This window comes from Triturus cristatus, chromosome 12 (genome assembly GCF_964204655.1).
Source record: "Triturus cristatus chromosome 12, aTriCri1.1, whole genome shotgun sequence".
Classification (NCBI taxonomy): Eukaryota; Metazoa; Chordata; class Amphibia; order Caudata; family Salamandridae; genus Triturus; species Triturus cristatus.
This window is the reverse complement of record NC_140595.1, coordinates 772,022,961-772,037,894: the sequence shown is the minus strand read 5'-3', so window position 1 is coordinate 772,037,894 and position 14,934 is coordinate 772,022,961. Positions and strand designations below refer to the sequence as shown.

The 14,934-nt window shown below is 44.4% G+C and overlaps 1 protein-coding gene across 1 annotated transcript in view; it reads right to left on the bottom strand.

The window, feature by feature from the left end:
* The window catches only part of LOC146782794 (uncharacterized), a 64,654-nt gene that overhangs the window by 23,754 nt on the left and 25,966 nt on the right, over positions 1-14,934 (bottom strand). Inside the window, exons 2-4 of the mRNA XM_085637251.1 lie at positions 8,191-8,728; positions 6,968-7,167; positions 1,197-1,442 (exon numbers count right to left, since the gene is read on the bottom strand). Coding sequence (XP_085493377.1) covers positions 1,197-1,442; positions 6,968-7,167; positions 8,191-8,728 — 984 coding nt within the window. The remainder of the gene's footprint in view (positions 1-1,196; positions 1,443-6,967; positions 7,168-8,190; positions 8,729-14,934) is intronic.

Below are 14,934 nucleotides of genomic sequence, written 5' to 3'. Positions count from 1 at the left end.
CATTCTACTGCAAGCTCTCTATAGGAGGCGGAATAATATATTAAACAGCCAATAAAAAGAGGTGAAAGAGACGTACGCCTCTTGATGGGGCTAAAGCCCACTCAGTATATTTTAAAGCATCAGTAACAATAGGTAATGCAGGCAGATGCGCTGTTAAGCTAGACCTAAAAATATTAAATTCCCAACTCAGACTTACAAAGAGCCCCTCAATTCCAACCTTACACGTTGAGCTAAGGATTGCGGGAATTTAATACACAGAGTAAGGTGAAAAATGCACTACGGCTACCACTCTGTGAGCTCGCAACCCCTAAAAGGTAATGTTAGGAGAAAGATGGGAACTCATTTGGAGTCACCACTTACTTTTCACAAAGATTTAAGAGAGTTTCCTTGGAACCTTGTTCTCACATTCTCTGATCTATCCTCACAGAACAATGCATTACAAATGAAACAAAGTATCTAGAAGGCGGCGTCACTGCTGACATGTAACACTGTTCAACAATGGCCGGCTCTGTCCCATTTGTGAGCACACACAGCAACAGCATTACAAGAAAAGCTCAGCACAGTCTCCAATAGCTGATTGACCACCCTAAGATCACACAGTGACAGCTGGACGAGGGGGCGGCTTTATCAAGATAGTTTGTGCCCCCTGTGTAATGATGGGGCTCATGAGACAGAGGATAAAATGTTTTAAAAGGATGTTGATTGATAAGAAAGTAACCACAGCTAAATAATCCTTGAATTTTCTCCAGCTAACTCTGACAGACTGCTGTAGAGCGTTTTAATGTTTTATGGACTTTTTTTTTTTTAAACATGTTAATCCATTTGTAAAATGTTTTATGGGTCTTTCTTAAAATACATGGGCAATGAATTTGAATCTGCTGCATTGATTTTATTGTTCTTTACTTTCATGGGAGGCCAGTCCCAAACTAATAAAAATTGTACTCTTTTGTGTTGGGTGAGAATTCCTGACTCTATCACAACCACTGAAAGTTACACTGGGTACAATTTGTTTGCAGTTTTTTTAGAACACTTGGTAACCCTCAAAATGGGCAGGGCATCCCAATTACAACAAATAACCCAGATCTTATTGGACAGCACATTTACAATGCCTTGCTACAATAATTTACTTCTTCATTGTCCAGTGTTAACCACTCATCTCATACAACGCCCCCTATAAGACCCAAGCAAGACCTCACCGCTGCTGCAGCCAGGGCCCTCTCGACGTCCCGGCGGCGTTCCTGCTCCACCTCCCGGCGGACTTGTAGGCGGAGCTCTGCACAGGCCGCCCTCACTGCATTCTGTTTCTCCAGCTCGAAGCCCCTCTGCTGTGCCTGTAGGGCCTCCGAGCGCTCCCGCTCCAGCCTCCTCCGGAACTGTTCCAGCCGCTCCGCCTCGAGGTGGTCCCGATTCCTTGCCACCTCCTCCAGCAGCTTGGTGAAGGACTGGAGGGGAAGAAAAGGAGGGAAGCGAAGCTGAGCTGTGCCATCAGATAGGGGAGCTTTTGAGAAAATTGCTGAATACAGTTCAACTAAAACCGAGCATGAGTCTGACGGGGCTGCAGCAAGCATGCGGAGAGCAGAACAAGACACAACTTTAAGGTTTGCACAAATATAAAAAGAATGCAAGCCTCTCAGGGCAGGTGTTTCCTCTCACACTTCCAGACCCCATTCATGGGCCACATGGAAGGAGGCGGCTACTGAGCCACAACGATTGCGGTTTGGGTCATTTTCCTCTGGTGTCCTGGGGTTCATCTTACTATGCATGGCTCTGTGAACAGGACAAAACAGGACTTTTCCAAATTTGATGCCCAGGGTGAATGTAAATGTCAAGGTACTCATAGAGCGCACTGTCACCAGACAGCCACCTTGCGGTGTCGCCTTTGTGGTTTCCTGGCGCTGATACTCATACCGCTGTGGAACCCCTCCTGGCTTTCCCTGTGAAGTGCCCACTCCTGGGCACCCCCAGGGTGAAGCCAGGCATCCTTAGCGCTGTTGGGGCCGGCGTGGAGGCTAAGCAAGCTATTGCCCAGAGTTGCAGTGTGGGGCCCATGATTAGAATAGGCACCGAGGCGAGAATAGACAGGTCCGAGGAAATTGAGCCCGAGCCCCGCCGAGGCGGGAATTGAACCCTAGTCCCTGGCCAGAACTCTGCTTCAGGGTCTGCCGCTCTAACCATTGAGCCACACTCCTCCTGGCGAGGATGAGGATTCAAAGGCCTCTTGGGATGGTAGTGAGGGGCCAGAAACTCAGAAGTCAAACAGTCAAACAACAGACATATTAACTTACTGTCTAGCCAAGTGTTTGGATAAATAAAAAGAGAAGTACTTTAATATCACAGCAGAACCAAATACTACACACATCTATCAGGATTCAGCTCCAGAGTTCGAGACTTCCTACACCAACCAGTGTGGTCACTGTTGGCTCATTGAAAGATTCATTGTGATCTGTAAACCGCATGTCAATTCAGTTTGTATCCTGCAAAGGTATTCACACTGGCAAGCGTTACTTCTGACTCTCAGAGGGACACGGCTCAGAGTGTCTGTCAGCAGACACAGAGTTGTGGCATCAGCCCTGCCTTTCAGATCTCACCACTGAAAACAAGCAGCCCGGCTGGGCTTGGCGGCGGTCGCACGTCTTCAGCAGTTGCTGCCCGTAGACTGCTGAGGGTTCCGTGGCTACAAACGGAACCGACATGCGGGTACTCTTTCGCTCTGCTGTGATATTAAAGTGCTTCTCTTTTTATTAAGACAAACACTTGGCTAGACAGTAAGTTAATATGTCTGTTGTTTGACTGTTTGAGTTCTGAGTCTCTGCCCCCTCACTACCATCCCAAGAGCCTTTGACTCCTCGTCCTCGCCACCTGAGCATCATATTCGGAAAAGATGCGTTTTGTCCTGCTCACAGAGCCATAGTTTCAGTTGCTCCACACACAGGGAACATAGCTCAGCTACTGTAAGCGGACGATCTAGATTCCCCTCAGAAGCAGTGGCTTGCCCCTGAGCAATACAGCTTCCTATAGGAGGGAACTCGCTCCCTAAATACAGTTTTCTTCAGAATTGAAGACAGTATTGGTCCCTCTAGGGGGTACGTATCCTTTACGTATCCTTCTTCTCAGGCTCAGTTTCCTCCAGACGTGAACACAATGTTGGTTTCTATAGGGAAAGGCTTTCCCTCTTCCAGGCCAGGTAAAAAATAGCCAGTCAGTGGCAACTTCAGACCAGAAATGCATCAAAAGCTCATGAGGACTGAAATAATACAATATTTAAAGAAATAGGCAGGATGAAGTAACCTATCACCCTCACCCACATGCTCTTGGGTGTGTTTTGATGCCAGCTAGATGTCATCTTTTTACTTTCTGTTTTTATCGCATTCTTTTTCCGCTCCCGTATCAAGTCCACTCAGCCCTTTTCTTGCATATTCCTTTCGACCAGTTTTCCACTGTTTAGGATTTTTTTTTATCTGGAGCCAGGAGTCTGTTTTTAACTATCCACAGTGGATTTAATATTTAAATAAATGGAGGCGGGTCGCAGAACAAAAATCAAATGAATGTTCTTCACCAAAAGTGAGGCATTTCAAAGTGGGGTAAGGGACAGAATTGCAGCTGTAAAATGGCACAGGTATCCAAGCATACTTTGAATTAACAGTGACGTGCAGAGCCAGGCAGTGGGGCCCCTGTTCCTGCTAAAGATTAGAAGGCTGCCATAATAGTACTGTTGCATCACATGCAATGGATGAAAGGCGATGCTTCCGCATCCATATTAAACATTCATGCTGAATGTCCTTTGTGAGATTTTCAGATATTAGCGGAACTTGGGTTGTATGTCAAAATATAGTCAGCAAAAGTATTGTTTGACCTAAATATTGTGTCCTAAATATCGTTTACATTTTCTATAAGTAACTCTAAAGTTGCAATATTTTTGTAAACAATATTTAGGGCACATTAGTGCTGTCAGACAATATATTGCTTATAATATCCTGGCACCATACTAGGTTGTATGTCAGAAAATCCTTACCATAATATCTCAAACTGAACACTCAAAAAACGGAATTCCTCCTAATCGCCCCACTCGATCAGATACACGCTATGAATAATTGGATGAAGCAACTAACTATTCAATTGCACACCACAAACTATTGAGTCCGCACGATCGCTGGGAATAACTCTCCACAGTAATCTTAACATACAGAAGCATATCTGTGCCACCACTAAAGGAGTAAACTTTCAAATGAGCATACTAAGGAAACTAAACGCTTTCAATCATTCACCCACATGTTTGTTAAGCACAACTACTCACCCGTAAGGGTCTCAAGGCGCTGGGGAGGAGGGGAGGTGCAGGTTCCAGTTCATCAAGGAGGGGGTCTATCGAGGAGCCAAGTTTTGAGGTTTCTCGTGAAGATGGGGAGTGATGTTGTCTGTCTGAGGTGGAGCGGAAGGGCGTTCCAGGCTCTGGCCGCGCGGAAGGAGAAGGAGCGGCCTCCTAATCTGGTCTTTCTGGCGCAGGGGACCATGGCTTAGGGGAGCTGGGCTGATTGTAGGGTCCTTTGAGGTGCGTGGAATTTGAGTCGGCTGTTCAGGTATGCTGGTCCGGTGTTTTGGAGGGCTTTGTGTGCATGGGTGAGAATCTTGAAGGTGATTCTAGCCTCAATGTGGAGCCAGTGGAGTGTGCGCAGGTGCTGGGAGACATGGCAGTGTCTTGGCAGGTTGAGGACCAGTCTTGCGGCGGTGTTCTGGATGTTTTTAAGCTTGCGGGTGAGGTTTTTGTTTATTCCGGCGTAGAGTACTTTGCCGAAGTTGAGTCTGCTGGTGACGAGGGCGTGAGTGATGGTCTTTCTGTGCTCGAGGGGGATCCATTTGAAGGTCTTACGTAGGAGGTGGAGGGTGTGGAAGCAGGAGGATGCGACGGAGTTGATCTGGCGGTCCAGTTTGAGCTCGGAGTCCAGGATGATTCCAAGGTTGCATGCACGTTCTGTGGGGGTGGGTGGGCTTCCGAGGGAGCGGGCCACCAGGTGTCGTTCCAGTCATCGGGGTTTGGGCCAATGATGAGTACTTCTGTTTTGTCAGTGCTGAGTTGTAGGCATCTGATTTTCATCAATTTGGCAACAGCTTCCATGTCTTCTTAAAAGTTGTGTTTGGCTGCGTTGGGTTCGTTGGATAGGGAGAGGATGAGTTGGGTGTCGTCTGAGTATGAAACAGTGTTTAGTCCGTGGGTTCTCACGATGGGGGCGAGCAGAGCCATGTAGACGTTGAAGAGCTTGGGGCTGAGGGAGGACCCCTGGGGGACTCAGCAGGTGGTTGGTGTAGGGTCCGAGAGGGAGGGAGGGAGTCTTTCCTCCATCAAAATTACTTCAAGTCTGCTGTGCAAGCACTTGTGACTCCCAGACTGGAGTATGGAAGCACTACCCTCGCACCCCTGCCCAGATCCACAACAGCCCCATTAAGGGCCTCAGTTAACTCTGCTGCAAGACTCATCCTCGCGATCAAAGAGGTACAACCACATCTCCGTGACTTGAAAGCTCTTAACTGGCTCCCTTATGAAGCAAGAATTCAACAAAAAATTGCATGTATGACTCACATAGCTCTACACTTCAACACCCCTAGTTATCTATCCAGTAAGCTTGAACTGTCGGGAGGCTCAAGATCCTCTTGAAGAAATAATACCCCCTGCTAAAGCCACAGCGTTTCATCAGGAAGAAAACCTAGAACAGAGCTTTCACTGGCATCGCCCCCAGAATCTGGAACTCTCTACCCCCCGAAATAAGATTGATCCCTTCCACTACCTCCTTTAAGAAAAAAGTCAAACTTTTATTTATGAACAAATTTCTTGAATAGATCATCAGAATTCTGTTTTACGAGCTTACTGTTCTCTTATCCTGTATGTATATTCGCTATGCTTATTGATTTGTATGTCTTTGCCTCATTCACTTGTAAAGCGCACTGATACCTGCAAGGGTCACGTTTGCGCTATATAAAACTTTAAAATAAATAAATAATGTCGTCTGGCACAGTTAAACAATATTTTAGTTTCGATACTCAGTTCCGATACCTCTCATATTCTGGTATCCTACCTCCCAACCATCTGTCACGTAATATGTCAAATTTTGTAACCGGCAAAGCTCAAATGAACTTGTGGGAAGTTATTGATTGAAGCAAATGTTCATGCATTGAGTGGAAGAAGTGGAGGCACTGCTGGGATCCAACCTTGAATGTAACCCTGCATCCCCTCCGGTGGTAGAAGCATCTAGATATACCTTGATAAATGTTGTGCCTCCTAAAGTGAACCACCAAGGACTCTACAAGGACCTCTTGACCTTCTTCCTCCCCTCCTGAAGGGCCTTGGCTTCTCATCTGTGGCAGACTTTAAGATGGTTGGAGTCCTGCTGACCCGCTTAAGACGGCAGCATAGAAACCCAATTTCCCTTTGTGGTTATTTCTCGTGGGGCACGCTGCTCCAGGGTCTTCCACATGGAGCTACGTTCTAGGCTCAAAGAGTCGCTGGAGTTGGATCAAATGGATATTCCTCTCTAAGATCTGCTATTGAAGGACTCTCTGATGGGCCCCTTTGGCCAGGCTTTGCAAGGAACTACTGAATTTGTGTCATTCTGACCCCTATGAGAAAGGAAATCCCAACCCAGCTGCCCGTAGTCAACATTGGCAGCTGAGCATCTTGCTCTCATCTGTGCGTGATAGAGCGGATCACTTCGGCTCAACATTCTACTAGACTTGAGATGCCTCAATGAACTCCACTGCGAGACCTCTGCATGACCTACTATGCCAGGGTTTGAGAGGATATGTGAGCTTACAGCTCTTAGGAGACTGGACACGGAGACATTTCGATTCAAAGCCAATCTGACTCTCTATGGATTGTAGAGTCTACGTATGATGGCCTCCACTAAATGTCTGCAGCCGAGCATCTTGGCCCAGCACTTTCGATGTCCAAGCTCAAAGAGGCCGCCTCGACGTTACTCACCTCCTCCTGCTCCTTCAGAGCTCTCTGCTTGTCCTCCTCAGCCAAGGTTCGGTAGACAGACAACTGTTCCTCCAGCCTGTCGGTGGAGTCATCATCACTCTCACCCGCCGTGATCTCCGCGGCCATGTCGCCGGCTGGCGTGGCTGTCTCCTGCTTCCGGCGTCGCCTCTTCTTGCTGGCGAGGAGCTCATCTCCCAGAGCTGATCATGTGAGACACAACAAACAGATGAACATGGCATGGAATGCAATAACCCCTGGCAGGGTTCAGCCACCCTTCCCACCACCGTGTACCTAAACGGTTGATAGGGTCCAATTGGCTAATTATTTCAGTAGCATTGTTCAACTTCTAGGAGCTATTCAGCGGAGGTACTACCAAAAATAAGTTTTTCGTCTTCAGTAATATATTTTATTGTTTTCCCCATTAGCTCTAAATAAACAAATACTCGTTTCAGATTTTAAAAAAACAACATTTGGTTCACAAATGTGTACTTCACGTATTGAAATACATTTGTTGCCAGGCAATAATCTGTTTTCGTGTTTCAATGTTTCAGTAAAACAAGTTGTTCTGCTGAAAAACAAGAGGGAGAAAAAAACGTGGGAGCGTACATCTGTAAGAGGTTTTATGGCTTTTATGAAGTGTTTTAATCAGATTCTGAACATTAGCTATAAAAAAAAACTATTTAACCACAAACACTTGAAGATCTTCATTTTAATGCTCTGCTCCTGTCTTCAGATGTATTTTGCGCCTTCCCTACTTCATGGCTTCTTCTAATATGGGAGATATTAAAAACCTCCTGACGCTGGAGTGTGGGGATGCTGTGATGGGGGGGACAATGCTTAAAATGAGCCGGTGGTTTCCGGTGCTCCTCACCAGCACTTTAATTATCAACACAGGCGCTTGTGACAGTCTGCCACAAGGTGGCGGTGTCTGGGTAATTTAGAGGTAACCCCAAAAACAGTTAATTATTAATTTAAAAAACATTAAAAATTACTATTCTCTGCAGCCCAAGACATTCTTAGAGCTCTGGGGGCCTGAAATAGACGGAATTGTCACACTTGTAGGAAGGAGTGTGATGGGTAGTAGTTGAGTTGTTACTGTCATGGGCAGCATGGGCAATGTGTGCTTCAAACTAGCCTCCTGACGAGAGCCCTGGCACTTTTTTTTTTTAATAAATTAAGCCCTGCGGGGGAGTAATATAGTACTAACTAGAGAGTAAACTCACCCAGTATGTCAAAGTGCGTGAGCTTCTGGGTGCAGAGCAGGGTCTTGTTGACAAGTCGCTCTAGCACCTCGATGGACTCGCCCCGCTCTCCCGCACGGTGGCCCCCATGCCTTGTTGGGGAGCCTTCCCGGCTGCGCACAGGTGAGCCCAGGCTGGGTCCCGTGACGAGCCCAGGATGGGTCTTGCTGATGCCGGGTGGGCCCTGAACGGATCTGGCAGACCCAGAAGCAGCCCGGCGGGTCCGTGATTGGCTAAGCGGTTCCACAGTGGACCCAGGGGGGTATCCAGCACGTGCCTCATGGACTGAGGATGAGATGAATGGATCCAGGATGAACAGCGCAGGTCCAGGTGGGACCCCCGGGTCCTGGGCGGAGCTGTACGTTCCAGGAGGGGGGCAGCAGATCCAGGTGGGAAATGGCGGATCCCATACACCTTGGCTGGTTGCAGTAATGGCGCAGTGGATCCGGGGTAGGCAGGCCTGACGGACCCCTGAGTAGGCCTGTTGGTTCCCGGACTGGTCTGGACGGTGGCCGCGGCTCTGTTACGCAGACAGGCAGGCGCGGCCAGGGGCCGGGCGTCGTGTGCGCAGAGTTGCCAGGCAATGGCCGGGTTTGTGTTTACCACAGACTCTAACACAGACCAGTGCCTGCGCTATCCGGCCTCTTTTTCCGGTACCAACACACAGAGCAGAACTTTTACGTGATTGTAGGCGCCAAAAGACATGGGGGCAGATTTATGAGCCCCTTGCGCCACTTTTGCGTCACTTTTCCCATGTTAAAAGTGACGCAAAAGTGGCGCAAGGGGCTCATAAATCTGGCCCATAGAGACGGAATATGCGCCAAAAACAAACCCCTAGGGAAGAACCCCCCGGGCTCCTGCTTGAGGACGTCTGCTTAGCGCACATGCTGCGAAATGAATCGCCACTAGGCGCTTGGTCGAGTGTGTCTGTGTATCTGTGTGCGCGTTTGCAATTCCCTTGACCTCACGATTTTGTAAACATCTGCCTGCGTGTCTTCACGTTTGTGTTTTGTGCACAAACGAATGTGTTTGCCACGGGCCAGAGTTCACCCACAAAAGCACTCAGCAGCGCACCAACCAAAGATACTGCCTCGAGTTGTTCTCTGGGCGCTGCAGTTGTCTGTCTCGTTGCCGGCGGTCTGGGGGGCTGGCTGTGGCAGCGCACGCACCTTCGCACCATCGTGCAAGGACGTGTGCCACTGTGCCTGCGCCCTGCGGCCTACCATGGCTATTGTACTGGTAGAGAACCCTTCCAGTACAAAATGCTATTCAGCGTTAGAAATGTTAGGAGACATTTAAACATGTCTCCGACGTTGTGTCTGTCTCAAGTCAAAACTTTGCTCCACTTTGCGTCACTTCGTGACCTTGAGGCAGTGCAAAGTCTTGATAGATATACCCCGACGTGTGACCTCGACGTTGAAGAAGCTTGCTTGTGTATGTGGGCTTGCAGGTGTTTGCAGTCACATATGTAGTTCACGTGATTGCTTCCACGTGCATACAACTCTAAGGAGGTAGATAATCCCAGCTGTAACACGGCTCTGTGAAGAGGCTGGAGGGCGAGATGTCAGCACTGACGCAACTTCACACCTATCACCCTTACCCCTTACCTGTGAACCTCCTCACACCGGTGCTGGTGGTGGGAAGCAGCCACTGGCGCGCTGAGCTAAGAGAAGCATAAAAGTTAATGGACATATCCGCAAGTGCAGCGGAGAACCCTCATGTTCGAATGTCGCGAGTATAAAATCCGCAGAGAAACCTCCGGCAACGAATGTTGCGTCATGAGTGCAATGTGCCTAGATTGCGCGGTTCCAGAAACTTGCGGAAAATCTACCAGGAAATTAACGCCACTTTCTCTGACGTCCTCTGCACGAATAAGTGTCGTAAAATTCACTGAATAACAGTTCAGGTTGATTAGAAAATAAATATTCACTTGAGAACCCCTGTCGTTTTCTGGGAATATTGAAACATACTTTTTTTCAAAGTTTATAGCACCTCCTTTGAACCATAACTTAATTCAGGATAAATTGTTTTCTTTAAGCATAGTGTGAACTACTGACAGCGTCGCCTAACTCAATGTTATTAGTTTTTATCAACTTCAGAAGGATGACAAGTTGAATCAACTATGTGAAGATTTGACGGGTCCGGGACGGTGAAGAGGAGAGGGAGGGAAGACACGGAATTGGATTGTGAGACTGTAATGTCCATGGTGACTAAGGAAAGTTATATCCACTAAGGAAAGATATATTGACTAATGAAAGTTATAGCGACTAAGGAAAGGTATATTTACTAAGTAAAGGTATAGCGACTAAGGAAAGGTATATCGACTAACGAAAGGTATAGCGACTAAGGAAAGGTATATCGACTAAGGAAAGGTATAGCGACTAAGGAAAGGTATAGCGACAAAGGAAAGGTATATCAACTGAGGAAAGGTATATCGACTAAGGAAATATATATCGACTAAGTAAAGGTATAGCGACTATGGGAAGGTATATTGACTAAGTAAAGGTAGAGTGACTAAGGAAAGGTATAGCGACTAAGGAAAGGTATAGCGACAAAGGAAAGGTATATCAACTGAGCAAAGGTATATTGACTAAGGAAAGATATATCGACTAAGGAAAGGTGTAGCGACTATGGGAAGGTATATTGACTAAGTAAAGGTATAGTGTCTAAGGAAAGGTATACCGACTAAGGAAAGATATATCGACTAAGGAAAGGTAAATCAACTGGTGGAAAGATATAATCGACTAAGGAAAGGTATAGCGACTAAGGAAAGGTATATTAACTAAGGAAAGGTATAACAACTAGGGAAAGGTATATTGACTAAGGAAAGGTATAAAGATTACGTAAAGGTATACCAACTAAGGATTTGACACGTCCGAGACGGTGAAGAGGAGAGGGAGGGGGGACACGGAATTGGATAGTGGGACTGTAATGTCCATGGCGACTAAGGAAAGGTATATCTACTAAGGAAAGGTATATCAACTAAGGAAAGGTATATCGACTTAGCAAAGGTATATCAACTAAGTAAAGACATATTGACTAAGGAAAGGTATAGTGACTAAGGAAAGGTATATTGACTAAGTAAAGGTATAGCGACTAAGGAAAGGTATATTGACTGAGGACATTTATATTGACTAAGTAAAGGTATAGCAACTAAGGAAAGGTAAATCGGTTAAGTAAAGGTATAGCGACTAAGGAAAGGTATATCGAATGGGGGAAATGCATATCGTCTCAGTTAAGGTAAAGCGACTAAGGAAAGGTATATCGACGAACGAAAGGTATAGTGACTAGGGAAAGGTATAGTGACTAAGGATAGGTATAGCGACTGGGGAAAGGTATTTTGACTAAGGAAAGGTATATCGACTAAGGAAAGGTAAATTGTCTAAGTAAAGGTATAGCGATTACGTAAAGGTATAGCGACTGAGGAAAGGTATATTGACTAAGTAAAGATATATCGACTAAGGAAAGGTATAGCGACTAAGGAAAGGTATATTGACTAAGTAAAGGTATAGCGACTAAGGAAAGGTATATTGACTGAGGAAAGTTATATTGACTAAGTGAAGGTATAGCAACTAAGGAAAGGTATATCTGCTGTATAGCAACTAAGGAAAGGTATATCAACTAAGGAAAGGCATATCATCGAAGTAAAGGTATAGCGACTTAGGAAAGGTTTATCATCTAAGGGAAGTTATAGCGACTAAGCAAAGGTATAGCAACTAAGGAAAGGTATTTTGACTAAGGAAAGGTATATCGACTAAGGAAAAGTATATCGACTAAGGAAAGATCGACTAAGGAAAGATATATCGACTAAGGAAAGGTATAGCAATCAGGTAAAGGTATACCAACTAAGGATTTGACATGTCCGAGACGGTGAAGAGGAGAGGGAGGGGGGACACGGAATTGGATAGTGGGACGGTAATGTCCATGGCGACTAAGGAAAGGTATATCTACTAAGGAAAGGTATATCAACTAAGGAAAGGTATATCGACAAAGGAAAGGTATATTGACTAAGTAAAGGTATTGTGACTAAGGAAAGGTATACCGACTGAGGAAAGATATATCGACTAAGGAAAGGTATATCGACTGATGGAAAGATATATCGACTAAGGAAAGGTATAGCGACTAAGAAAAGGTATATCGACTAAGGAAAGGTATATCGACTAAGGAAAAATATATCGACTAAGGAAAGGTATAGCGACTAAGGAAAGGTATATTGAGTAAATAAAGGTATAGCGACTAAGGAAAGGTATACCGACTTAGGACAGATATATCGACTAAGGAAAGGTATATCGACTGGTGGAAAGATATATCGACTAAGGAAAGGTATAGCGTCTAAGGAAAGGTATAGCGACTAAGGAAAGCTAGAACAACTAAGGAAAGGTATATTGACTAAGTAAAGGTATAGCGACTGAGGAAGGGTATATCGGCTAAGTAAAGGTATACCGACTAAGGAAAGGTATATCGACTAAGGAAAGGCATATTGTCTAAGTGCAGGTATAGTGACTAAGGAAAGGTATATCGACTGGTGGAAAGATATGTCAACTAAGGAAAGGTATAGCCACTAAGGAAAGCTATAGTGACTAAGGAATAACAACTATGTAAAGGTATATTGACTAAGTTAAAGCATATCATCTAAGTAAAGGTATAGCGACTAAGGAAAGGTATATCGACTAAGGAAAGGTATAGCGACTAGGGAAAGGTATAGCGACTAGGGAAAGGTATAGCGACTAAGGAAAGGTATAGCGACTAGGGAAAGGTATAGCGACTAAGGAAAGGTGTATCAACTAGGGAAAGATATTTCAACTAAGGAAAGGTATGGTGATTAAGTAAAGGTATAGCGACTAAGGAAAGGTATATCGTCTAAGTAAAGGTATAGCGACAAAGGAAAGGTATAGCGACTTAGGAAAGGTATATAGACTAGGGTAAAGATATATTGATTTAGGAAAGGTATAGCGACTAAGGAGAGCTTTGTTGACTAAGTAAAGGCATAGCGACTAAGGAAATTATATTGACTGAGGAAAGTTATATTGACTAAGTAAACGTATAGCAACTAAGGAAAGGTATATCGGCTAATTATAGGTATAGCAACTAAGGAAAGGCATATCGACTAAGGAAAGGCATATCATCTAAGTAAAGGAATAGCGACTAAGCAAAGGTATAGCGACTAAAGAGAGGTATAGCGACTAAGCAAAGGTATAGTGACTAAGAAAAGGTATTTTGAATAAGGCAAGGTATAGCAAATAAGGAAAGGTATATTGACTAAGAAAAGATATATCGACTAAGGAAAGGTATAGCGACTAAGGCAAGGTATATCAACTAAGGAAAGGTATATTGACTAAGGAAAGATATATCGACTAAGAAAAGGTATAGCAACTAAGGAAAGGTATTTTGACTAACGAAAGGGAAAGGTATATCAACTAAGGAAGGATATATCGACTAAGGAAAGGTATAGCGACTAAGGCAAGGTATTTCGACTAAAGAAAGGTATATCGATTAAGGAAAGATATATCGACTGAGGAATGCTATAGCGACTAAGGAAAGGTATATTGACTAGGTAAAGTATAGCTACTAAGGAAAGATATACAGACTAAAGAAATATATATCGACTAAGGAAAGGTATATTGACTGGTGGAAAGATATATCAACTAAGTAAAGGTATATTGACTAAGGAAAGGTATAAAAACTAGGGAAAGTTATATTGGCTAAGTAAAGGTATAGCGACTAAGGAAAGGTATATCGGCTAATTATAGGTATAGCAACTAAGGAAAGGCATATCGACTAAGGAAAGGCATATCGTCTAAGTAAAGGAATAGCGACTAAGCAAAGGTATAGCGACTAAAGAGAGGTATAGCGACTAAGCAAATGTATAGTGACTAAGGAAAGGTATTTTGAATAAGGCAAGGTATAGCAAATAAGGAAAGGTATATCAACTAAGAAAAGATATATCGAATAAGGAAAGGTATAGCGACTAAGGCAAGGTATATCAACTAAGGAAAGGTATATCGACTGAGGAAAGATATATCGACTAAGAAAAGGTATAGCAACTAAGGAAAGGTATTTTGACTAACGAAAGGGAAAGGTATATCGACTAAGGAAAGATATATCGACTAAGGAAAGGTATAGCGACTAAGGCAAGGTATTTAGACTAAAGAAAGGTATTTCGATTAAGGAAAGATATATCGACTGAGGAAAGCTATAGCGACTAAGGAAAGGTATATTGACTAGGTAAAGTATAGCTACTAAGGAAAGATATACAGACTAAGGAAATATATATCGACTAAGGAAAGGTATATTGACTGGTGGAAAGATATATCAACTAAGTAAAGGTATATTGACTAAGGAAAGGTATAAAAACTAGGGAAAGTTATATTGGCTAAGTAAAGGTATAGCGACTAAGGAAAGGTATATCGGCTAATTATAGGTATAGCAACTAAGGAAAGGCATATCGACTAAGGAAAGGCATATCGTCTAAGTAAAGGAATAGCGACTAAGCAAAGGTATAGCGACTAAAGAGAGGTATAGCGACTAAGCAAAGGTATAGTGACTAAGGAAAGGTATTTTGAATAAGGCAAGGTATAGCAAATAAGGAAAGGTATATCAACTAAGAAAAGATATATCGACTAAGGAAAGGTATAGCGACTAAGGCAAGGTATATCAACTAAGGAAAGGTATATCGACTAAGGAAAGATATATCGACTAAGAAAAGGTATAGCAACTAAGGAAAGG